Source organism: Pantherophis guttatus, chromosome 4, assembly GCF_059756535.1.
Source record: "Pantherophis guttatus breed Tessera chromosome 4, ASM5975653v1, whole genome shotgun sequence".
In the NCBI taxonomy this organism is placed as follows: Eukaryota; Metazoa; Chordata; class Lepidosauria; order Squamata; family Colubridae; genus Pantherophis; species Pantherophis guttatus.
Genome location: NC_142066.1, coordinates 134,387,249 through 134,413,689, shown reverse-complemented (window position 1 = coordinate 134,413,689; position 26,441 = coordinate 134,387,249). Strand labels below are relative to the sequence as shown.

The 26,441-nt window shown below is 35.9% G+C and overlaps 2 protein-coding genes across 2 annotated transcripts in view; one reads left to right on the top strand and one right to left on the bottom strand.

Annotated features, from left to right (window-relative positions):
- Positions 1–26,441, bottom strand: part of RSU1 (Ras suppressor protein 1) — a 114,417-nt gene that overhangs the window by 53,778 nt on the left and 34,198 nt on the right. Inside the window, exon 8 of the mRNA XM_034402610.3 lies at positions 519–651. Within this exon, the coding sequence (XP_034258501.1) occupies positions 519–651 (133 nt within the window). The remainder of the gene's footprint in view (positions 1–518; positions 652–26,441) is intronic.
- The window catches only part of LOC148114357 (uncharacterized), a 17,202-nt gene continuing 66 nt past the window's right edge, over positions 9,306–26,441 (top strand). The window contains exons 1-3 of the mRNA XM_087891600.1: positions 9,306–9,770; positions 14,241–14,906; positions 15,899–16,144. Coding sequence (XP_087747726.1) covers positions 9,306–9,770; positions 14,241–14,906; positions 15,899–16,144 — 1,377 coding nt within the window. The remainder of the gene's footprint in view (positions 9,771–14,240; positions 14,907–15,898; positions 16,145–26,441) is intronic.

Genomic DNA, 26,441 nt, shown 5'->3' with positions numbered 1-26,441 from the left:
ATGCAACACAATGCTGGCAAAATTCTTCTAATATTCTTCCTCATTCAGAATCTATTTATAAAACATTTAGAATAGAATAACAGAGTTGGAAGGGCCTTTGGACATTTTCTAGTCCAACCCCCTGCTTAGGCAGGAAACTATACCATTTCAGACAAATGGTTATCCAATTTTACAGTTTTGTTGAATTACATCAAGGGTTCAATTGAAATACACTGCAATTGTTTAGACAAAATGTAGGCCGGAAGGAATAAATACATGTGTATAGGGGAAAAAACTCCTGTATTGCCACAATCACATATTGGGGGAAACAAAAATTTAAAAACAGTAATTATGGTGGCTTGAAATGATGAGAAATGTAACACTATATCTTGAAGACATTAGAATGGGAAAATTAATTTAAATTCAGGGAAATGTTGACCTTTGGTTTATGAGGAGATGAATAGCAGAATAAAATGCCCTAAAAAATATCAGAGCAAGGAATGATGAAACAAAAACATATGCAAAAATGCAATACTCACTATTTGTATGTTTCTGAACGAATATATTCAAACACATGAGAAACACCCAATTGGAATTGATCTGCAATAGGAGTTACCCATGGATTATTTTCTGCTTTGAAGACTTGCTTTTGACCAGTCAAATCCAAGTTTCCTGAAAAAGTTAAAACAGAAATTTTATATTGTTGAAGAACAGTTGCCACCTGATTACAAGAAGAATGTTTTAATACTACTCAGGAAGGAGAAAAGAATAAGAGAGGCAGGAGAAATCAACAACAGCAACAGTAAGGGCAGTATGAGTATGCAAAACCTATATATTGAGTAGATCAATATGTGACCTAGAAGGGAGGTATGAAAATCTATTAGTCTAAAAGTTAATATACAGTTTCCTTGGATTCCTCTGTAAGGCTGGAGATGTTAGCATGAGAGGCTTAACTTTCTATGGCACCTTGATCTTCAGATTTAATCTTATGGGAAGTAACCAGAAGATTTCCATCACTAGATCATTCCACACATTTCACATCTTTCAGTATGAAAGATTAGACAGACCTGGAATGATCTAGTCATAACACCTGATAAATTAGTTCTGGGGAAGGGGGAAGATCTCAAGAGGTGTATGGGCTGTGTTGGAAATTTCTGCTAATTGGAGATTCACTATCCTTGCCCTGAAGGTTTGAAATTGAACCTTCCTCTATAGTCCCGAAGGGACAGATATCAAATCTCATGATATCCCATGCTTCTTATAAAAAAATATTTGAAATGCTGAGTTAAGCCAAGTCCAAAGAGGTAAAAAAACATCTTTGTTCGCTAAATAGACCTATGAAAGGTGGACAGCTTACTAGTATATTTTCATAAAATTCATATGCTCATGAATATATGAAATTTTAGTCTCTAACTCTGTCTTTTAGAGCCTTTTAAACTTGAAAACCAGTCTAAAAGCCATCTAAAACCTAAAACCATATTTCGTCTTTTGGGCCAACCAAGTATAGTGACTTTTGTGAAAATACTTGCATGTGAAAATACTTGCATGTGATCTGAAACAGATGGTTTTATTTGAGAGAAGGTATGCTGAGGATAACTACCATGTGAGAGATGAGGGGACTGAGGATTGGTAACATATTTTTTTACAAGTGGGCTCCATTCTTTGAAACACTTCACCTCTTGAGACAGGTATGCCCTCAACATCTGCTGCTGCACTTACTTCTTGCCAACTACTTGCACACATTCTCCTGCCTGGCAGCGGCCACCCCTGAATCATGGCATTAGCAACCTGTGTATTAGCAACCTCTCCTACTCGGCATGAGTCACTCCCAGCCAAACACAACAACGCTTGTGCTGGTCACTCACACAGCTTCCCTTGTCCATACACTTTGCACCCCCTTACTCAACAGCAGCAACTTACCTGCCTGCTGGCCTGCTTGCGAACCACCAGAGGCTTACTTAACAACCCACAATCCTCACTTAAATATATGAACAACTGGGATTGCCATCGCTAAGTGATGCAGTCCTGTGACATTCACTTTGTAATTGTATTGTTCAGTGATTGAAATTACAGTCTCAATTACCATAGTTAAGTGAGGATTATCTATAAAGCAAGCACCAGACACACCTCATAAAAGAAGATATTACACAATTCCAAGTAATGTTGGAAAGATTGCTATGAAATATCTACTAACTATATGATTAGCATGGAAATCAAAAAATGATGTTAGGATTTGAACAGGAACACATATAAAGATGTTTTCTTTCATATTCTATAGTCTGAGACCATGATAGTAGCGTAAGCTTCATAGCACTCAGATTTCAAAGTATCTATATTTAAATAGGTACAATTGGCAAAACTTATTGAGATTTCAAGCAAGATTTCAAATGAGAATGCTCAATGTCATCTTTAAACAGATTATTAAATAATAACACAATACAAAGAAGAAACAAAATATATCACATCTCTAGCCAATATTTTTGAGAAATTTGAGTTCCAGCCAAAATATAAGTATTAATCCAAGCAATGTAGCAAGATATGATATGTGCCTGGTAAAATTAGATATATTTTCCAATTCCATAGTGGACATAGTACTTGAAAAATGTTTAATATGTTTGTCATTCTCCTTAATGTGTCAATAACTATAAGAATAACTTAATATATGTTTCAAAATCTATTTTGACTGTGATTCCTATATTTTATATATTGATCTAGGGTTTTATAGCTAACACCAATTCCATGGTTATAAGCCTCTGAACTAATAGTCTGTGGTCTAATTAGCTATTATTTCTGAGTTTGAAAGTTTATCCATCGGATGAAGATGCCTTGACACACTTTCCAGACTGATACTTACTCTGCCATTGAGGTCAGACAAGTAATTTAATCCAGCAATAAAAATAACATTATATATCTGTACATCTAAGAACAAATCACCCCCAGTAGGAAAGGTGAAAACGTTATAGACAGAAATGGATTATAAGAGCAAAAATATAACTTAAAAGGTATCCACAAGTCAATAAGAAAAATTCAAGAAATTATTCCATCAGCTAAGGATTGTTTATTATCCGGAGTTTATCATATACACTGAAGTTGCAGACAGATACAGATTAGAGCTACAAAATCAGTACTAATATTCAATTAAAGGAACATAAAAGGCATGTTTTTACTTATGTTGATGATCACATATTGTCAAATCCCAATTTTATTTTGTACAGTATATTCCAGCGATGGCTACCCTTTTCGGCACCAAGTGCTGAAACTGTAGCGCACGTGTCGGAGCACCGGAACCTGCAAGAGAGCACCTAGCCAGTGTGCATCCATGTGGCAGCCAGCTGCTCTTCCAGGTTCTGTCACGTGCATGTGCGCTGGACAGCTGGTTCGGCATGTATGTGCACCGGCCACCTGCTCTCTTCCGGAAGAAGTACGTGTGCTAGAACCTGGAAGGGAGCAGCTGGCTGGTGCGCATGTGCACACCAGAACACAAAAGAGCAGCTGGCAACAGAGCTCATGCCCACAGAGAGGGCTCAGTGTGCCACCTCTGCCACGTATGCCATAGGTTCGCCATCACGGGTACTCTTAAGTAAGTATTCAGCATCATTTTTTGATTCTCCACATAGCTTCAAATCATCTTTCTATAACAAGTGGAATATTTTCCCACTTTGCCATGACAGCTCATATCCAAATTTTATTTATTCAAGATATGAATGAGATTTATTACTGAGACCATAAGTAGCAATGGAGATAATGAATACCCTTGAAAAATTGTTTCTTGGTGCTCATATTTCTAATTTTTCACTATTTACCCTCAAAATTATCTTCCTTTTTTAAAAAAATACAAATTCTGGATATCTGCTGTAATGCCACTTAGTTCCAAAATTTCTTTATCTACTTACATAGGTGATAAAATCTTTTTATAATCTATACAAGCTCTTTTTGTAAACTGATTTACCGTGGATATTTTTACCATCATTTCATCAATCAATAATTAATCTTCTAATCTCATTAATTCTGATTTTTTGATTATGTGGATACAATTTTTGAATATGTAACTTCAACTTGCACTTGCAAATAAACCAATTGGTGTTTGAATATTGTTGGAAGTGAAGAATTGATTTGTAATTGCATGCAAAAATAGATGATAACTAGTAGAATTTTAAAAAATACTGTTTTTCCAAATTTTCCATTTTGAAGCACTTCATTAAATTGAGTGGCCAGTTTTTCATGGAAGTCAGTTGCTGGTTGTGCTGTGTGTTATACCCGAGGCTGTTTATGCCTTTATCCAAATACTATGCACTCCATGTCCTCCTTCTTCCTATGCTTGCACATAACCTAAAACCTCTTTCCCTGTGCTTGCACATATCCGAGGCCTTCCACCGCTGGCCTCCTTGTGCTCATATTGGACCCTTCCTCTCTTTGGCCTTCCTGAGGCTGCTCAAACAGTTCTTCAAATACCACACACACACACACACACCCTCCTACATTTATACACCCTCTATCCGTGATGGCAAACCTATGGCATATGTGCCACAGGTGGCACACGTAGCCATATCAGTGGGCATGCGAGCTCAGCCCCTTCAGCCCTTCTGGATCCACCAGAAGAAGGGAAACAGACTGTTTCCTGCCTCTGGAAGGCCTGGGGGGGGGGGAACCCATTTTTCTTTCTCACCTTGCTCCAGAGCCTCTCTAGGAGCCTCTCTACGAGTCTCTAGAGGCTAGGGACAGCAAAAGAAGTCACTTCCTGTCCAACTGGAAGTTGGGAAATAGGCTATTTCTGGCCTCCGGAGGCCTCCAGTGGGGTGGGGAAGGCCGTTTTCGTCCTCTCCAGAATCATAAAAGGCTTTGGAGCCAGGTGAGAGAGAAATATGGCCTACTGGGCCATCGCATGCCGGGAGCAGGGGGGTTGTGCGCGCATGCGAGGGGGCGGGGCGCATAGAATTATGGGTGTGGGCATGTGCACGCGCAACCCTCCACCCCCCGCTCCTGGCGCACAATGGCTAAAAGGTTAGCCATCACTGCCCTATATCCTCCTTTCCTGGCCTTCCGGTGTTTGCAGGCTTTTGCATCCTTGTGTGCACACTATATCTTCTGTCCCCAACCTTCCTCTGCTGGTGCTACACTGCATCCCCTCTCCCAATCACTAACTCGTGGGTGGTACTCCTGCACTCCTTAGGTGGGACTCCTGCCACTTCCTGGTTAACAACCCTTATATCTTGGGTTACAATGAAAGCAGAAAACCCTGTACTGTCATCACTAAGTAATGCAGTCACATAACATCATGCTTTATAACCCCACTGCTTAGTGACTTCTAAGCAATTGGAATCCTAGTTCCAATTGCTGTTGTAACTTGAGGACTACCTGTATTATCAATGCCAGAAGTAAGTAAAATGTGATGATGCTCAAAAAAATTGATCACTTGATGACCTTGGGCTTCATTTCTAGTTGTTGTCAATATTTGTACTGGTATGAGAGAAAGACACTGACAGACGGGGCAAAGAATTGCTGCCCAGGGAATCACAGAAACATAGAAAATTGATGGCAAAAAAATGACCTAGTGGTCCATTGAGTCTACCTTTTTATTTTTTGAATGATAGTGTTTATCCTAAGCATATTTAAATTTAGTTACCGATGATTGACACATTATCTCCACTGGAAGTTGGTTTAAAGCTTCCACTACTACTTCAGTGAAGTAATAGTTTCTAATATTACTTTTGAACTTCTTTCCTATAAGTTTGAGATTATGCCCCTATGTTCTTGATTTTTGCTTAATATTAAAAATACTGCCTTCTAGAACATTAAATGCACCCTTAATATATTTAAAAGTGTTAATCATGTACCCCCTTTCTCTTCTGTCTTCAGGCTGATCAGGTAAAAAAGGGACTAGCTGCATACTAGGGAGAGAAACAAGCTAAAAAATGACCCTGCCCGGACTTCCGGCGGTGACGTCATCGTGTTAGGAACAGAAAGAACGGATCTCTGTTCTCAAAGTTCCTAATATTCTCGATTTGGGAGCTGATTTAGGCACTATTGACCTTGGAGAGGTCAATAGAAAAAAGGGGAACTTCCAAGGACCTCGGAGAGGACAGCAATCCCTTCGAAGATTCAGAAAAAAACCCTTAATCCTGATCGAGAAAAAACCAGCCATTTCGGCTGGCCTGAAACGTTGACAGCTGATTAGTGGGAAGCGAAAATCAAATAAAAGAAGACCGGTGGAAAAATAGAAAAAAAGAAGAATTGAAAAAGGTACATCTATAATTTATAAAGTGTGGACAGAAAGCGGGTGAAAGTAATCTCCAAGCAAGAGGCGAAATAGAGTTTAGACAAGCAGCGACTGAAAACCAAGAGGTGCGAGAATCCATTATGACAGTGACAGCGCACAAACTGACAACCAGCAAAATCGGAGGAAATCCAGAGAAAAAAGGTGAATACGGAGAAAACTTGGATATTAAATAACTTGCTACAGAGGAAAAGATGTATTTAAGGAGAGAAGAAGAGAAGACTGACAGACTTTGCCCTATGCAGAGACAGTGACGAGGTGATTAACGAGCAGCAGATACCGGAAGAGAGAGCAACAGAGAACCCCCATTCATTTGGAAGTTAGCGAACATTGGAATTAAATCAACTGAAACACAATACTTTTTCTTGGATATTTGGACGATATTTAGACATTTGGACTAGGACACTTTGAGAGGTGGAAACTTAGTGGATATTTAACTTAAAAGATATCGGGACATTGGACATTGAAAGTAAATAACAGGAAAAAAGAAGTTGGAATGAAACAAGCTTGAAAAAAGAAGAGAGTGATCTAGAGAAAGAAGAACCAAAGAGAGTGAAGTAAAATTAATTGTAATTAAGTTTGATCATTAATCATTTACTAAAAAGTGATATATATATTGTTTTCGAAGTCTTATATATAATTGATAGTCCGGTTTTATATCTACATGGTGAACTATTTTAGTATTTAATCATTACTTTGTCTTACACGTTCAGATTTGAAGATTTATATTAGATATATTAGCAAATTAAGGAATGTAATTGATGGTAATTGATACTTATTAATAGTAATCTAAATAAGATATTAAGTAATTAATTATAAGGATAGTTAAGTGATGTTTAAAGTGAAACTTTAAACTTTTCCCTCACCCCCTCCCACTACCTTCCCTTATTTTTATTGACTAATACTGAAGAATATTGAAAGACTATCGAAAGGCAAAAGATAGAATTATACATAAATTTAATAAATAGATATGTAAACAGTGACTGTGTGATAAGGAAATAACAATATAATATCTCAATTGATTATCACCCTGGGACTATTAGATGTTATAAATTGAATATTAATACAGATAGAAATATAAAAATCTAAATAGTAATCAGTATATGAAACTCTGGAAAAAAATAATACAAGAAATACTAATGGCAACTACAATTGCAGCAACAATTACTAAGATAGGCAAGAAAATACCTTCAAACCAAATGATACTTATGGCCTCCCTGGTGCAGCAAAAGCCAGTTGAAACTATGGAAAAGGATAAGACAACTCCCACTCTTAGCATGCAAAACATCCATTCTGCACTAATGATGATCCAGGAAGGAATGAATAGAATGCAAGAGACTATAGCCCACAATCATGAAGAGACAAGGAAAAATCACAAAGAACTGAGGACAGATGTGGGAGAAATAAAAGATAATATCAGGAACATGGATGAGAAGATAGCAAAAATACAACAGAATATAGCGGAAAACGAGCAGAGGATTCATAAGATGGAAGAGAGAATGGAATACATGGACAAGAGAATGGAAAAGATGGAGCATAGGAGACTTCCGGCGGTGACGTAGAGTCGTGGCAGCACAGGAGAGAAGCGCTCTCTCTCTGTTGTCGATTTTCTAAGCTTTGGTGCCTTTTTTGGCAGAGACCGGTCCTGGAGAGATCGGAAATAAGGAGGGGAAGCTTCGGGGGAGGCGAGGAGAGGTGCGATCTCCCACCGTACCGAGAAGATCCTTCAATCCAGGCTTGGGAAGAAGCTGGCTGGCGCAGCGATGGCAGCCGGCCCGGAGACTCGACGAGCCGATTGAGACCATCGAGAGCAAAGGAGTGAGTACAGTGCAAGATCGCTGAGGTGGAGCAGAAAGCGGAATTAATTTGGATTATCTATTTTGGCGCAAAACCGAGGAGAAAGTTTGTTTTCCGGAGGGGCAGCGCAAAGAAAGAAGAACTCAGAGCATAAATGGGCGGCAACTGAAAAGGCGAGCAAAAAGGAAGGGGAAAGAATACAGAGCAGTGAAGAAAGACTAAAAAATACCAAAAACAGGGAAAACGAAGGTGAGGAGAAATAGACTTAAATAGTGGAAACTAAAGGAAGAACAGACATTCTTTGTACCCTCTTTTTTAGCTGCTCTAACGGAAGGAGAGAGGAAGTTTGGCAAAGTAAGGACAGCATACAGTGACTGTGCAGATTAGAGATCACCATATTGAAACCGGAAAGGACTCCAACAGTAGTAAAAGAACTTGCTTTTTTCCTTCGCTGAAAATATAATGAAAAAGGCTTATAAGAACACTGAAAAAATATTGCTCCTACTTACCCTTTTTACTTAGATATAGATAAATTATTATTGGTATTTATCGGAATTAATTAAGAAATATAGTGATATTTATCTATTTATTTATTTATTAACAAGTATTTAACAATTTAGAAAATATTTAAAATTTATAATATACATAGAGACTCAGAAGTAATTATTGGGATTTTTTTTTCTTGATTTCTATGACTTTTTTTTTTGATTTTATATAATAAGTAGGATAGTTACTGATTACTAAATAACCAACTACTAGATATTAAGAACTGATCAATTATTTAGTCTCTAATTATATAAGCTGTATATTTATATTTATATATATTTATATCTATATTTGTATTTAAGTTTATATTTTTACTACATTTTTACGGAGTATTATATTGAGATAATTAATTATTTAAAGGAATTTATTTAAAGAAAGGAGATTTAGTGATTGAAAGGTTATTGAACTGAACTTTCATAAGGAAAAAAAAAGAGAAAGGAAAAGAAAGAAAGAAATTATATAGAATTTGGATGGTGATTTGGGAGAAAGTTGATAAAATATTGGGGGAACAATATAGGATTTTGAAAGAAATGACCAGCACCACCACAACCACGTTGAAGACAGCCAAGAAAACAACATCAATCCTAGCGGGAACGTCGGCCTCCTCAGTGACACAGAAAACCTTGGAGGGAATGTTTGCATCAGAAAAACAACCCAGCACACCTAATATGCCAACAATGCAGGCCACGCTCATAACAATCCAGAAACAATGGCCAAAATGCAAGAATGCATGACTAGAAATCATGAACAATCTAGAAAAGACATGGATGAGGTAAAGAGAGAAGTCAAGAACGATATCCAAAAGATAGATGGGAAAATGGATTTAATACAAGGAATCATTCAAAAAAATGACCAAAGGATAAAAGAAATAGAACAAAAAACCGAATTGACGGAAGAAAAATTAGAAGCACTGGATAAAAAAATGACAGGATTAAATAAGGAACTTGAGAACACCGTGGCCCAATTAGAAATGGAAAAAGCGGCATTTTACTTGCATTTCCAGAATGTAGCGGAAGACCGGGAGGAAGATCTGATGATGGTAATGGCGGAGATGATAGCAGAGGCACTCCAAAGAGAAAAGGATGAAATAATTAATGAATTAGATGAAGTCTACCGAGTTCATACAAATTACGCCCGACAAAACAAACTCCCCCGGGAGGTACATATAAGATTTGTAAGAAGGAAGGTGTGGGTATTGTATACAAGATAACAAAGGACGAACCAATGTTCTACAGAAACAAAGAAATAATTACTTCAAAGCAAATACCCAAAAGAATAAGAGACTTGCGAAAAGACTATTGGTTTCTGGCCACGTTATTAAACAAAAGATACATACCCTTTAGATGGACAACTCCGGAAGGAATGTTGGTAACGTGGCAGGGAAAGAAAATAAAGGTGGACTCGCAGAGTAAAGCAAGGGAATTATATGAACAAATGATGGGCGTTGAAACAACAAATGGCAGTAAAGAAGAGGAAGGACGGAACATCCAAGGAAAACAGAGAAGAGAACGTGAAAGAACCCCACAACAAAGAGGGAAAGTAGACGAAGGAGAGATTCAGGAAGACGAAGGAGTGCAAACAAGAGGCAAAAAAAAGGAACAGGAAGAAACAAAGAAGAAACAACAGGAAAGTCAGTAAGAAATGGAACAGACTCTAAAAATTTTATTGGTAAATGTTAATGGACTCAACTCACCATCCAAACGACACCAAATTTACAAAAAAAATTTGAAACAAAAATCAGACATTGTGTGCCTCCAGGAGGTACATATAAGAAAACAGGATATAAAATACATACAATATAAAAAATTAGGTAAAGAATATTCATCATTGGCAGAGGAAAAAAAAAGAGGAGTAGTGGTATATATTAAGGAAGGAATAGATAGCAATATAAGGTATGTGGATACAGAAGGTAGGATAGTTATGATAGAGCTAAAACTTGAGTTTAAAATATATTATTGGTAGTAATATATGCTCCAAACAGTCAACAACTAGAATTCTACAAAAAAGTGCATGAGAAAATTATGGAGCAAAAAATGGAAAATATATGTCTGATTGGAGACTTCAATGCTATTCTAGATGTAATAAAAGATTATAAATGTGGTCAGCAAAATAAAAATAAGAAAAATGTATTACCCAGAACCTTTATAGATATGGTGGAAAAGTTAAATATGGTAGATAGCTGGAGATGTTTTAACCCCGAAACAAAAAATTTCACATATTATTTGAATCCGCATAAGTCCTGGTCTAGGTTGGATTAGGCTTGGGTAACCAAGACGTTAATGGTGGAAATTGAAGAGGTAGATATTTTATCAAATAATTGGGCTGATCACAACCCAATAATGATGAAGTGGAAGGGGCAGCAGAGAAAGAAGAATAGATGGACTATGAATACAGAGTTATTACGAGAAAAAGAATACAAGAAATACATGGAAAAGGAGCTAGAATGGTTTTATAAGGAAAATATAAAACAACACACCTCTTTACAAAACTTATGGGATACAACTAAGGCATATGTAAGAGGCCTCACAATAGCCTATAATGCAAAACGGAGAAAAGAAAGAGAGAAAGAATATAATAAATTACAAGAAGAAATTCAAAACTGGGAATGTAAACTGCAAAGAAACCTGGGGGATGAAAAAATAAGGGTAAATTGGATAACAGCAAAACATAAATTGAATATATTAGAACAAGGGAAATATGCAATGACTTTGAAATATATAAGCCAAAATTATTTTGAACATGCAAACAAACCAGGGAGGTGGTTGGCGTATAGGCTGAGGAAGGAAAGGGAAAAAAGAACAATTCAGAGGTTACAAGACGATGACGGAAGGATCCAACAGGGCTTAGAGAAAAAAAAGGACATAATAGTTCAATATTACCAAAAACTGTATGAAAAGGACATAGTAACAGAGGAGGAAATTGAACATTACTTAAAAGGGGAGGGATTGCAAATACTAACAGAGGAAGAAAAAGAATTATTAGATAAGAAGATTACGATAGGGGAGTTAAAAGAAGCGTTGAAGAAAAAAATAATAAAACTCCGGGGACAGACGGTCTACCAACGGAGTTCTACAAAACATTTGGAGAATCACTAAATGGAATAATATTAGAAATATACAATGAAGCTTTAATGGAGCCAAAGCTACCAAATACATGGAAAGAAGCATACATTTCTCTAATACCCAAAGAGGGGGCAGATACCACATTAATAAAAAACTATAGGCCGATTTCTTTATTGAATACCGATTATAAAGTCTTCATGAGTATAATTGCCAATAGGATGAAAACATTATTACATAATAAAATACACCAGGATCAAAACGGTTTTTTTGCCTACAAGACAGATAAGAAATAATTTAAGAATGGTAATGGATGTTTTAGAATATTATGAGGTGCATCCAGAGACAGGTAGCGCTGATCTTTCTGGATGCACAAAAAGTGTTTGACCAAGTAAACTGGCAATTTATGAAGCAGCAAATCAAAAGTATGAATTTTGGAGAGAGATTTACTAAAATGATAACATCAATATATCAGAACCAAAAAGCATGTGTCTTGGTGAATGGGAATCCAACAAAATTCTTTGGAATAAATAAAGGAGTAAGGCAGGGATGTCCGCTGTCCCCCCTACTTTTTATATTAACTTTGGAAAACTTGTTAATTAGAATTAGAGCAAACAAAGAAATTCAAGGATTAAAGATTAAGAGAGAGGATTACAAGGTCCAAGCTTTCGCGGACGACCTTGTTTTCTTCATAGAAGACCCAATAGAAACAACCCCGAAATTAATAAAAGAGATTGAAAAATTTGGAAAGGTAGCAGGGCTAAAAATTAATAAAGAAAAGACTAAAATGATAACAAAAATATGACAACAAAACAAGTAGAGAAATTAGTAAAAGAATCTGGACTGCAGGTAGTTAAAAAAGTAAAATATTTAGGGATAAATTTGACGGCTAGAACGGCAACAATAAAAGAAGATAATTATGACTCCTTAGTCCAGAAAATAAAAGAGGACCTAGATAAATGGGGGAAATTAAAATTGTCTTTACTGGGGAAAATAGCAGCGATAAAATCAAACATACTTCCAAGACTCTTTTATTTATTCCAAACAATTCCAATAAAATTAGATAAGAAATTTTTTGATAATTTGGACAAAATAACTATAAAATTTGTGTGGGAAGGGAAAAAACCAAGAATAAAATTAAATATATTACAAGACGACAAAATTAGAGGCGGATTTGGGTTCCTGGTATGGGAAAAATATTACAAGGCTGCAAGCCTATTATGGATTAAAGAATGGATCACCTTGGATAATCAAAGACTGTTCAATCTGGAAGGACATGACTTAATGAAGGGATGGCATGCCTTTATATGGAGCTCAGGAAATAAAATATATAAACATTTCAATAACCACACTATTAGGAAGTCTTTAATTAATACATGGCAACAGATCAAGCACAAACACTATATGAAAATTCCCGGCTGGCTATCAACCATAGAAGCAATAACTCACCCCAACATATTAACAAAACAAAAAATCTTAAGATATAGAGAAATAGTAGATGTTCAGGGGAAATTGAAAACTAGGGAAGAGCTCAAAGAACAAGGAATAGTAATAGACTGGTGGCCCTATTCACAAATAAAGGTAAGATACAGAAAGGACCAAGAGGAGGGAGGAATAGACTTAAAACAAAATCGATTGGACAAACTATTAGAGTCTAAAGAAGGGAAATTAATCTTGAAAATTTATAAATATTTACTTGAATACGATTTGGCAGAAGAATTGGTCAAAGGGCAGATGATAGCGTGGGTGAGGAACATTGGGCACAGCATACAATTGGAAGATTGGGAAAGAGCATGGGAAAACAACTATAGCATGACAAAATTGGTAGCCTATAAAGAAAATCATTATAAGATGTGGTACCGATGGTATCTGGCACCCGCAAGGTTAGCAAAAATGTATCCGAATGTAAATCCAGCCTGTTGGAAATGTAAAAAAACACAGGGAACTTTTTACCATGCTTGGTGGCTTTGCCCAGAAATCAAGAGATATTGGAACAAAATAAAAACATGGATATTAGAAATAACAGATTACGAAATTGAATTAAAACCTGAAGTCTTTTTACTAGGCATGATTAATAAGAATATTAGAAATGATATAAAATATTTAATACTCCACATTATAACGGCGGCTAGACTAGCGTTAGCACAACTCTGGAAAATAGATCACTTGCCAACTGACCAGGAGCTAATACAAAAAATTTATATATGCGCAGAGATGGACAAACTAACTCTAGAGTTACAGGATAAGGAAGACTCAAAATACTTCATAATATGGAATAGATGGTACCAATGGATAAATCAGAGGAGGGGGAATAGTTAAAGATGAAATTTAGAAGAAATCAATACAATTAACAACTGCACTGTCAGATAGATAGAAAAGGAAATAAGCCACTGTGCGTATGTATATACGTATATATAATAATAGAAAGTAGTCAATAGATGAAGTCGAGTACTGTATATGTACTATATATGTATATGTAATTTGTGTTTTTGATTAAGAGAAACTTGTTTGTTTTTCTTATATTTGTTTTAAATGTTTTTTAAATACGAATAAAGTTTGTTTTTAAAAAAAAATTTTTAAAAAAGGAAAAGATGGAGCATAATCAAGTGACAATTAATAAGGAACTGGAAGATTCATTAACATATCTCGAGATGGAGAAAGCATCTTTTTATTTAAGGTTTCAAAATGTAGAGCAAAAAGATGAAGACCTAGGAGAAATAATGACAGAGATTCTAGCAGAAGTGACCCAGAGGGATAAAGAAGAGGTACAAAGCGGAATAGATGAAATTTATAGAGTTCACACGAACTATGCACAGAGGAATAAGTTATCCAAAGAAATACACATCAGATTCACAAAAAAATCCATAAAAGAAGAGATCTATAGGAAGATGAGAGAAGAGACAACCATGTATAAGGGAAAAGAAATTTTAACTCTCAAACAAATACCAAGAAGAACAAGAGACCAAAGGAGGAACTACAATTTCTTAACTACACAGCTGAATAAATTTAAAATAAAATTCCGTTGGCTAGTCCCGGAAGGTCTACTAATCTCTTGGGAGGAAAGAAAGTATAGGATTGACAGCTTGGAAAAAGCACAAGATTTCTTTGATCAACATTTTGTATTGGAAGAGGAGCAGGAGAGCAGAGAAGAATCAGAAATCAAGAGGCAAGAGGAACAGCGGACAGAAAAAGAAGAAAGAGACCAAGAAGAGAAAAGAAGAGTGGAGAGAGAAAGAATGGAGAGAGAGGGAGCGAGGGAAAAGACGCAAATAATCACTAGAAACACAAGAAGACTGAGAACAACAAATAGATAAATAACTTGAGATGGAAAGAGAACTAAAAATCATTTCAATTAATATAAACAGACCAAAATCCACCAACCAAAAGAAAATACACATTTACAAAACTACAAAAACTGGAAATGGACATCATAACCCTACAAGAAGTACATATTAAAAGACAGCACCAAAAATTACTGGAAAATCAAAGATTAGGAACATTATATGCATCTCTAGAAGATCAAAAAAAGAGAGGAACCGCAATATATGCAAAGAAACACCTACAAACAAAACAAATATATACAGACACAGAAGGATGCATTTTAATAATAGAAATACAAACAGAATCAAAAACAATATTATTAATATCTATATATGCACCCAATGAAGACCAAAGTGTTTTTTTCAAGAAATTACATAATATAACTAAAGACCTGGAATACAAAAACATCTGCATTGTAGGAGACTTCAACGCAATTATGGATATAGAAAAAGACTACCAGAGCAATACAAGAAGTAAAACCAGAAAGAAAACACTATCAGACACTTTCAAAGATATGGTCTATGAACTACACCTACATGATGTATGGAGAGAGGTAAATAAACAAACAAAACAATAAACATACTACTTGAGTCCGCACCAGTCATGGTCTAGGATTGATATGGCTTGGATGATTTCAGACCTTAGGAGGGAGATAAAAGATATTGAAATAACACCGAATACCTGGGCAGACCATAATACCATAAAAATAGTATGGAAAGGATATTGAAAGCAAAAGAGGTGGATGATGGATACCAGAACAATAAAGGACAAGGAATACATACAGATGATTGAGAAAGAAATTAAAATGTTTTTCCAAATAAATACTAAAGAACAGACATCGCTCCAGAACCTATGGGACACAACCTATGGGACACAATGCTTAACGCACTGTAAGCTACCCTGAGTCTCCGGAGAAGGGCGGCATATAAATCAAATTAAAACAAAAAACAAAAAAACTAAAGCCTACATAAGAGGTCTTACTGTTGCGTATATGGCCAAGAAAAACAAAGATAAACAACAGACAAGGAATAATTTATTAGAACTTCGAATACATGAATTAGAATTGCAGAAACAACCCCATAATAAAACAATAAAAGAAAAATTAAACCTTGCTAAACATAAAATTAACTTAATTACGCAAACAGAAATTGCACAGAAAATCAAAATGGTAAAACAGAAACACTTTGAGTATGCAAATAAAACAGGTCGCTGGCTAGCGTACAAACTAAAAAAAGAAAAAGAGAGGAGAGCAATATATCAGCTACAAGACGAAACAGGACAAATATACCATATGAACCCAGATAAAAAACGTATAGTAAAAGATTTTTTTCAAAATCTCTATAAACAAGGGGAGATCCGGGATGAAGACATTAAGGAATATCTATGTAAAACAAATATTTCAAAATTAGAGGAGACCCACAGAGAAGCACTAAATAGACCAATTACGATGACTGAGCTTGTAGAAGCAAGGAAAAAACAGAAGAATAACAAAGTCCCAGGCCCAGATGGAATGCCAATGGAATTTTATAAAAAAATGTCAGAATGCAATAGATGAGCTATTACTTCATAACTATGCACTACTAGAAGCAGAAATTCCCAAATCTTGGACTGAAACCATTATTACACTCATCGCCAAAGAAGATACGGACCCTACACAAGTTAAAAATTACAGGCCGATTTCGTTGTTAAACGTGGACTACAAATTGTTTATGTTGGTCATAACGCAAAGATTGAAAACAATTATTCACAAATACATACACTCAGATCAAAACAGCTTTGTCCCAAGAAGACAGATTAAAAACAACATGAGAACAATTATTAATGTCCTTGAATACTGAGAAAAAAGTCGATAAACAGGTAGCCTTAATCTTCTTAGATGCGCAGAAGGTATTCGATAACTTGAACTGGAACTTCCTCATATTACAATTAGAGGCTATAGATTTTGGCGATAAATTTTTACAAATGATTAGGAAAGTATACTCCGCCCAAACGGCAAAAATTACAATTAATGGGGAATGACAGACAATTTGGATATACAAAAAGGTGTGAGGCAAGGATGCCCTCTATCCCCACTACTCTTTATAATATTGTTGGAAAACTTGTTAAACGAAGTCAGGAAGGATGAAGAAATAAAAGGCCTGAGAATACAAAAAGAGGAATATAAATTACAAGCCTTCGCCGACAATGTGGTGTTTATATTGGAACAACCGGAAACAACAGGAATCAAACTCTTAGCGAAGATAGAGGAATATGGAAGAATGGCGGGCCTCAAAATCAACAAACAAAAAACTAAAGCACTAACAAAGAACCTGACAGGAGTTCAAAGGTACAGGAGACAAAGTTAGAAGACAAACTAGGAATACAAATTGTAAAGAAAGTAAAGTATCTAGTAATTTGGCTCACCACTAAAGCAACATCAATTAGAGAGAGCAACTATACTAAACTGATGAAACAAATTAAAAAGGATTTGGAAACATGGAACAAACTACAACTGCCATTTTTAGGGAAAATCGCATCTATAAAAATGAATATACTACCCAGATTACTCTACCTCTTTCAAGTAACCCCAATTTGGCCAGGAAAGGATTTCTTTAAGGACCTTAATAAAATAATAACAAAATATATCTGGCAAGGAAAAAAGGCCAGAATTAAAATAAAATGTTTGCAAGATATGCGGGAAAAGGGAGGATTAGGCCTACCGGACTGGGAGTTATATTACAAAGCAGCATCGCTAAATTCGATAAGAGACTGGATAGACCTCAAAAATAAAAGAATGCTACTCCTAGAGGGATTCAAACTACAACGAGGCTGGCACGCATTTCTGTGGGAGGGAAAAGATAAACAACATGGATACTTCCAACAACACATTATTAGAGGATCACTATACAGAACATGGCAAGAGATTAGAAAGCAGTACTACACCAAAATTCCGCGAATGGAAGCACTGATTTATCCAAATGCCATGGACATAGTGAAAATGAGAAACTATAAAGAATGATTGACTAATGAAGGAGACTTACAAACGAGACAAGAATTGAAAAATCAGGGTATAGACATTGATTGGTGGCCATATTTGCAAATAGAATCAAGATATAAAACAGATCGGGCACAATTCGGATTTCAAAATGAACCAAATGAATTAGATAAGATATTACAAGGTACAGATGAGAAAATGATAACTAAAATTTATAACTATTGAATAAAATATAAGTTAGAAGAGGAGGTGGTTAAAGAAAACATGATAACTTGGGCAAAAAATATAGGATATAGCATCGAATTGGATAACTGGGAAAAATTATGGAAGGTAAATTACAAGCTGACAATGTCTATACCCTATAAGGAAAATCTGTACAAAATGTTCTACCAATGGCACCTCCCACCAGCGCGTCTGGCAAAAATGTTCCCAAATACATCTCCAATGTGCTGGAAATGTAAATCACAAAAGGGGACATACTATCATCTCTGGTGGTCATACCGAAAGACGAAACAATATTGGCAAGAAATTAAGAAAATGATTGAAGAAATTATAAAACAGAAGTTGGAAATGAGGCCGGAAATCTTTTTATTGGGAATAATTACAGCACAATATACCAAAGAAATAAAATACCTAATTATTCATATTTTAACAGCAGCATGCATACTCTTTGCCCAAAATTGGAAATCTGAGCAATTACCGACAGAAAACAAAATAATCGCAAAAATTACAGAATGCGCAGAAATGGATAGGTTTACAAAGGAACTACAAGAGAAAGATGATACTAATTACTATTTAGTGTGACAAAGATGATATAGCTGGCTGGAGGAAAAAATAGGAACATAAAAATAACTTTGAGTACCTAATAGAGTACCTAATTGAGTACCTAAAAGAACTAAACAAAGAGCGGATTATAATGTTCTATATATAGATATGTAAATATGTAAATATAGAGATGCATAGAGAAAGATAAGAAAAATAGAAAAATAACTCACTGATGTGATAGCTTTAAGAGTCAGTCGTAAAACTGAATTAATGTTTGTTTGTTTTGTTATGTTGCTTTAATGTATTTATGTTTGTTTGTATTTTTAATCAATAAAAAAAATTTTATAATTAAAAAAAAAAAGACCCTGCCTAGTTTCTCAGGTTGTAAAGGAGACAGTGGGAAATCTATACTTTTTTTTTTTTTTTAATTTGATTTATATGCCGCCCTTCTCCGGAGACTCAGGGCGGCTTACAGTGCATTCAGCAATAGCCTTCATACTTTTGTATATTTATACAAAGTCAGCTTATTGCCCCCACAAACTGGGTCCTCATTTAACCTACCTTAGAAAGGATGGAAGGCTGAGTCAACCTTGAGCCTTGGAGAGATTCGAACCAGCAGTAAATTGCAGGCAGCTGTGTTAATAACAGGGTGCTTTAAACCACTGTAGTACCAAGGCTCTTGTAAGTTAATGTATTTTATTTATTTATTTATTTTTATTTATTTATTTAGACTTCTATATCGCTTCATAGTGCTTTACAGCCCTCTCTAAGCGGTTTACAAAGTTAGCATATAGCATATTGCATTAGCATTAGCATATTGCCCTCAACAATCTTGGTCCTCATTTTACCCACCTCGGAAGGATGGAAGGCTGAGTCAACCTTGAGCTGGTGAGATTTGATCTGCTGATCTGCTGAACTAGCAGTCAGCTGAAGTAGCTGCAGTACTGCACTATAACCACTGTGCCACCTCGGCTCTGTAATGTAAGTTAATTCTGTTAATGTAGCTTTACTATAAGGTACTACATGCCCATCTGATTTTATTTCCTATCTGGTCTATTTGGGAAGGCTGACAATACTACAAATAATGACCAGTTGCTCAGTAACCATTTAAAGTAACAATGGTGCTGAACAAGAGATACTTAAAGTTCCAATCATCATATCACACCCATCTTAATGTGATTGTGATTCGGATGCTTAGCAATTAATCCTACTTATGCAGGTTCCAGTGTGATCACCATTGCCATTTTCCCACAGGCAAAATCAATAGGGAAAACAGCAGGGAGGTTGCATATTTTTCCAATAAATCACTCCTCCTGCTTTTTCCCAAAGATACTGCCGCACCCATCACCAAAGCTCCACAGTACTTGCTCTGCTAGCATTCTATAGCACTCCTGAACACACTGCTTGCAAGTGTGGGACTTGCAATGTCTTGCCAACTTTCCCATTCACTTTCTTTATTGGAAGCCAGCAGCAAGTCATGGTCGCATCAGGTTCTTATTTAACAACCTACAATTCTTGCTTAATGACAGCAATGAGAATTGCCATTACTAAGCATGATGTTACGCTTTAGCACTGCATTGCTTAGCAATGGAAATTCTGGTCCCAACTGCCATTGTTGCACAAGGAGTATCTGTATTAATATTCTTAGCTAATTGTTCCAATACTTGCAATGTGATATCTCTAAAACTTTTGTTCTAAGGATAAATCTTTGTTGATCCATTAATTTCTGTTCATTGGTTTCTGAAAGTGATTAGTTGTGTTCCAAATAGTAATTGGAATAGTAAATTCCTCAATTTCAGGACTTCATTTGAAACAGCATTTCATAATTGCTCAGTGTTCTTCAAACTGACCATTTAATTTGCTTTGCTCACCCAGCTCAGCTCCACTGAGCATGCATATGTACGCTTCCCACCAGCCAGCTGATTTTCAGGATGTGCGGGGGATGGGGCGCATGTGGGAGACATGTATGCATGCTCAGGGGGGTCACACAGATGGGGGGTGGGGTCATGTGCGCACATGTGGGGGTGGGGCGGAGTGCAAGGGGTGCGGCATGTCCACCCCCAGCCCATTTTTGGTCCCAGGAGGCTGCAGAGAGGCTTGCTAGGCCAAAAATGGGGGGCAGGGGATCACATGCGCAGGGGTGGGAGCGTAGGGGGGTGTCACATGCTCATGCATGGGGGGTGGGGTGAGCATGGGGGATTGTGAGCAAATGCATAGGCATGGTGCTATATCAGCATGATTCTATCATCACAGGCATTTCCGATCAGAATTTTCCAGTAATATGATTCTCTCTATCCTCAATTTATGTTTCCCATGATCTGTATACCCCGTTATGAATAAAACAGGCTCAATGTAATTAGAAAAAACCTAATCCATGCAAAAAGAAAGAATAATAGGTTGACCTAGGAATAGCTGCCATTATCCCAGTATAGGTAGTCCTCAATTTACAATGATTCATTTATGATTGTTAGAAGTTACAATGGCACTGGAAAAGTAACTTATGATCAGTGGTTAGAATGCAATATTGCAGGCTAACTCTTCCCATAGTCTGCAGCTCGATCCTGACCGGCTCAAGGTTGACTCAGCCCCCGCATCTTTCTGAAATTAGTAAAAGGAGGACCCAGATTGTTGAGAGAAATATGCTGACATTGTAAACCACCCAGAGATTGCTGTAAAGCACTGTGAGATGGTAAATAAGTCTAAGTGCTATTGCTGTTTTCACACTTACGGCTGTTGCAGCATCCCCAATGGTCATGCGGATCAAAATTCAAATGCTTGGTACCCTGCTCACGTTTATGACAGTTTCTCAATGTCATGTGATCATGACAAGCAAAGTCAATGGGGAAGCCAGATTCACTTAACAACTGTGTGTTACTAACTTAACAATTGCAGTGATTCATTTAACAACTGTGCAAGAAAGGTCATACAACAAGGCAAAACTCATTTAATAAATGTCCTGCTTAGCAATAGAAATTTTGGGCTCAATTTTGGTCATAAATCAAGCACTACCTGTAACACTTTTCTGCCAGATATCCAAGTATCAGATCTTTTCTTAAGAAGTAACATGTAGGAAGCAATTCAATCTCCCAACAGTCCCAAGAACACCTCTAGTTCACCCTATCTCCTTTATTAGAGACAGCAACAGTATTTGTTTTAACAAGGATCAGGCAGTGGGATTAAGCACTATGAGTAAGAGAACCTAATAAACAAAAGGCGGGGTTGTCTAAATCTATGCTAGCTAGTTCAAACAAGAACTGGGAAAGCAAACCAGTAGTATGATTAGTGGTAACTCTCTGACCAAAGCTGCTACAAAAATAATATTTCATTCAAAGGCTTATGCTGCAATTGCATATTGGATTTTCCATTTTATTACCTGCAGAAAAGAACCACATAACTTGTTTAAAAGCCACCCACACAGTAACCACTCCTTACAATTCATCACGGACTATGTTACCTCTAGGATAAAAATCAACCTGCTGCAATTGCACAACGTAAGTAAAATTCATAAGTAAAATTCAAAATTTCATCTGAGAAGAGCACATGATTCTAATTTTGCACAGGTTGAAAATACTAAATCAGACATAGACGTGTAGTTTCGCATTCTCACTGGTTAGATACAGTACTTCTAATGAGTTGCTGAACTATAGAAATTAATGAAATAAATTCATATCTGAAAAAAGATAATATCTATTTGGAGACTCCAACTCTGTGTTACTTTGGTGGAAAAAAAGCAAGCCTATTATGCATTATGCATAATAGAACAATTACAAAAAGGGCAGAAAAATTAGGGTCATTAATTTTATCTTTTATTTTTGTCAGGGTATTAAGGGCTTTATTTGGAGTTTTCTGTCACAAGGTCTAAAATATCTTGAGGAAGTTCCCCCAAAAAGTAATTCATGCAGGGGAAGTTATCTAACAAAACAAAATACATATCTTTCTGAGATGCTTAAAGATTTATATAACAGTGAAACAACCATCTTTAAAAGATGCTATCATCTTGCACTGAAAAGAGGAATGGATTTCTCCCAATTTTATCAATCAATGGTTTTTAAAATATGAAATGCTGTAGGATAGCTTAAGAGAATACAGCCACTCTACTCTAAAAATATTTGTTTATATAGCCACTTTCGGATGGAAGTGACTCTAGGCAGTATGCAGCAATCAAGTAAAACAGTAAAGTATGGTGATTAAAAGTATGAGTATCGGTTGTTAGCCCACTCAATCACATTCAAGATGAATATTTATACATTTATTTCCCTAGTGTAGCACCAAAATTATATATCTGAACCATTTACATTAGTAAAACATTAAAGACAATGCTAAAAATTAGAGCAGATTTTTCCAAAGAATCAAGAAAACCGTCTGACATTTTATTCGTACATTACCAGATTTTAAATACAAAGAGGGAAGCATGCATCGAACACCAGCTGACTATAAAACAATTTAAAATGTGTATGGAAAAAAAAATCAAATCACTTGAAAAGCACCAAAAAACTTGAAAACAAAACCCTAATTCCATTCTATAATTTAGATATGTGAATTATTCATTCTAATTTTATTTATTCCTTAAGTATCCTGCCCTTTTTCCAGATGCTCAAAACATATTCAGCATTCCTTTCTGTATATTTTCCATAACAACAACTCTGTAGCTGAAACTAACTCAGTAATCTTCTGTGGAGAGGGTCTCCCCATTCTAAGTCCAATACTGAATCATAGAGGCAAAGGTTAATATTTACATCTTGGTTAATTCAAATCTGCCTCTAGCACCAGCAGAAAACAAATTATTATTTTCTTCTAAAAAACCCCTCTCCATTGAGGGAAAAAAACATACTATTTGAGCCAGGTTTTAAAGAATTAAAATAGTAACATGTTTAAAATAAGAGTTCTTCATTCAATTTTTTAAAATATATTCCAATATTTGGGTTCTTCCATAGGACATATTCTATTATTCCATTAACACTTTTCTCTCAATTGCCCATTCTTTATTCTGTTTCTTTGTCCTTCTCAGCCTTTCGGCTAAAATCAAGTGTGTGTCCTTAAAAAGATCCTCCCATATTATTATACTTTTCTGTCACAGATGAAAGAAACTTAAATTCAAGTGCTTTTTTTACTTTAGCAGAAAGGATATATTCTCCTTCAATACTATGAAGAAAGAAATTAATTTTATTTTCCTATTTAGATATAAATACTTCCAGATCCAATTTTATTAAAGGCTAATCATGGGATAACCCCACTGAACAGAATGAACTGTTCAGTTATAGCCAACTATGATTTTCTTCAGCTTTGCTATATGCTTTAAAAGCTTAGCTTTTATTACTCTGACACCACGTGCTTTGTTTCCTAAAGAAAAGAAGAAAGGCCTTAGACATGACAGAATCCGCTGAGGATGTATTGATATGCAAGTCCTTCTGACAGGGATGAATTTCTCATAAGAGCAAGGTGGGCATCAAGCTTCACTGGCACTTGAGAAGAAAATACTATATCCAATGTGTTGGGATAAAAAGCCCCCCCCCCCAAAAAGTCTAAATAATCCCACATTCAAAGTATTTCCAACAAATGCTGGTCTCAACTGATATTAGCAAATCTGCTTAAATCTATGTTAGAAATTATTCTGGTACACACATTCCTCCTTGTGAATATAGTTTTCTCTTTTGTCAAGCATTTCTCAATTCATAAAATTAGTAAACTGACATGCAATGAGTGTCATGACTAGCATTCCCCTCAAAGCAAACCTTACAGATGGTTCTGGCGTCTTAACATGAGGATGAAATGAATTCCCTGTAGTTTTCTCAGACCACTACACTGCGAGGCAAACAAGATGCTGTTACAGGAGTTTAGTCCTTTCTTTCGTGATGATGGACACCGGGACCGATTTTATGTTAAGGAAGAATCACTAGTGCCAAATGACAGACACTATTTAAGTTATCCATCTTAAATGATTTAGTTTCCAGACTCTAGAAATCCTAATATATCACAGCCACATGATAAATGCAGTATAATATTTTGTAATGCAAAAGCTGAACAAAAAGCAGCTTCCTCTCTCCACCCTTGTTACCCAAAATAACTTACTTTCTTTGTTTTATTCTTCCTTTTCCTCCTCTTGACATTTTGTTAAATCATTTGTTTCTATATATAAAACAAGGCATGCAATAATAAAACCTACACTCATCAGTTTTTAGATAACATGATTATTTTTTGCACATCCACAAAATTTGTTACAGCAGTGCAGCTTCCTTTCATTATTTCATTTTTTCTGATGACTTTGCACCATTTTCTAACCATTAATGAGTCCCTTACTTAGGGCTACTATGCATTTTGCTGAAATTTTTTAATAGCATTGCACACAGGCAAGCCAAAGCAATGCACTTTAAGATATGTCCTACTGATTTTGACAACTGTTTCAGCTCTACCTACCTCTTCATTTTCTTATAAATGGTATTTTTCTTCATTTTCCAATTCTTAAACAATTAGTGTGTAGATGTGCGTATATACATGAGTGTATGCATATGTATGTGTACACAAACAAACATAGACACACACATAAATTTAGTGCTTCATGGCATTTCATGTAACTGGTTGCAATATTTTAGTTGCAGTAAATCATTAATGTCTTCAACTTCAGTACACAACTTTAAAATCCTGGATACTTCAACTTGTTTACATATGAGGGCTTATTTTACAAGGCTATATGAAGCAGCTCCACCCGAAGGCACTGACTCAATTCAAACTATGACAGCAGTCTAATTTACTTGGACTCAGAAAATCACATTGCTCTTCTGATGCATCAAATATAAGGACTGAAGTGGGCCAATTCATTTGGCTGCTTTGCCGTGCATGCATAGAAACGCCTTTTAGTGTGTTGATCAAAACTGTGAGACTGTATCTTATTAGTTGAAGTTGAAGCAGTACTACCAAGGGCATTTTGACCAAGACTTTATCAAACTGAAGTACTCCTCTGAAGCTCTGAAAAGCTTTATCTATTATGATTTTCAAAGCTATGTTTCAAAAAAAACTATGTCTTAGGTAGCCTAAGGTCTACCAAGTGTGCTGAACTTTAATTTCAGCTCTAGAAAAGTTAGTTAAAATGGATGGATAGTTCAGCAATTCGTTTTTATTTATTTAACAAATCTTATATGGCTGTCCAACATAATCATGGTGACTCCAGGCAGTTTACAGAAATAAAAATGCCAACTACAAAATCCACATATCCCTAGTGACAACAATCAAACCAAGTGCTTGATGGGCTCCGTATCATCCTGATGCCTTCAGACTCACTGGCAAACCTATGTCTTCAAAGCCTTTTGAAAGAGTGTCCAAGTGGGGGGCAGTCTTATTTCCGTAGGCTGATGTTCCATTGGGAGGGAGCCATCCCTTAGAAGGCTCTTCTATTTCATCCATTATTCATTAGTTTATTACATCATACTGACAAACGAACACCATAGTTTAAATCTTAATGCCTGCCTAGGTCAATAATACATGATGGGTACAAGGAATATTCAGAATTCAAAACAAAAATAACTGATTAAGATTTACCTTTGATTGGTGATGTAATAACACTTATCGTAATTGTAAATCCAGTTTTAGCCAATTCTAAATGACTGTGAGAGATTAGTCGATTGAAAAAAGGGGAAAATGCATATTCTAATATTCCAAGGTACAATACCATCTACTTCACAAAGACTGGGAAGACAGCATCTCTTTGATATTTATTAAATCACATATATCT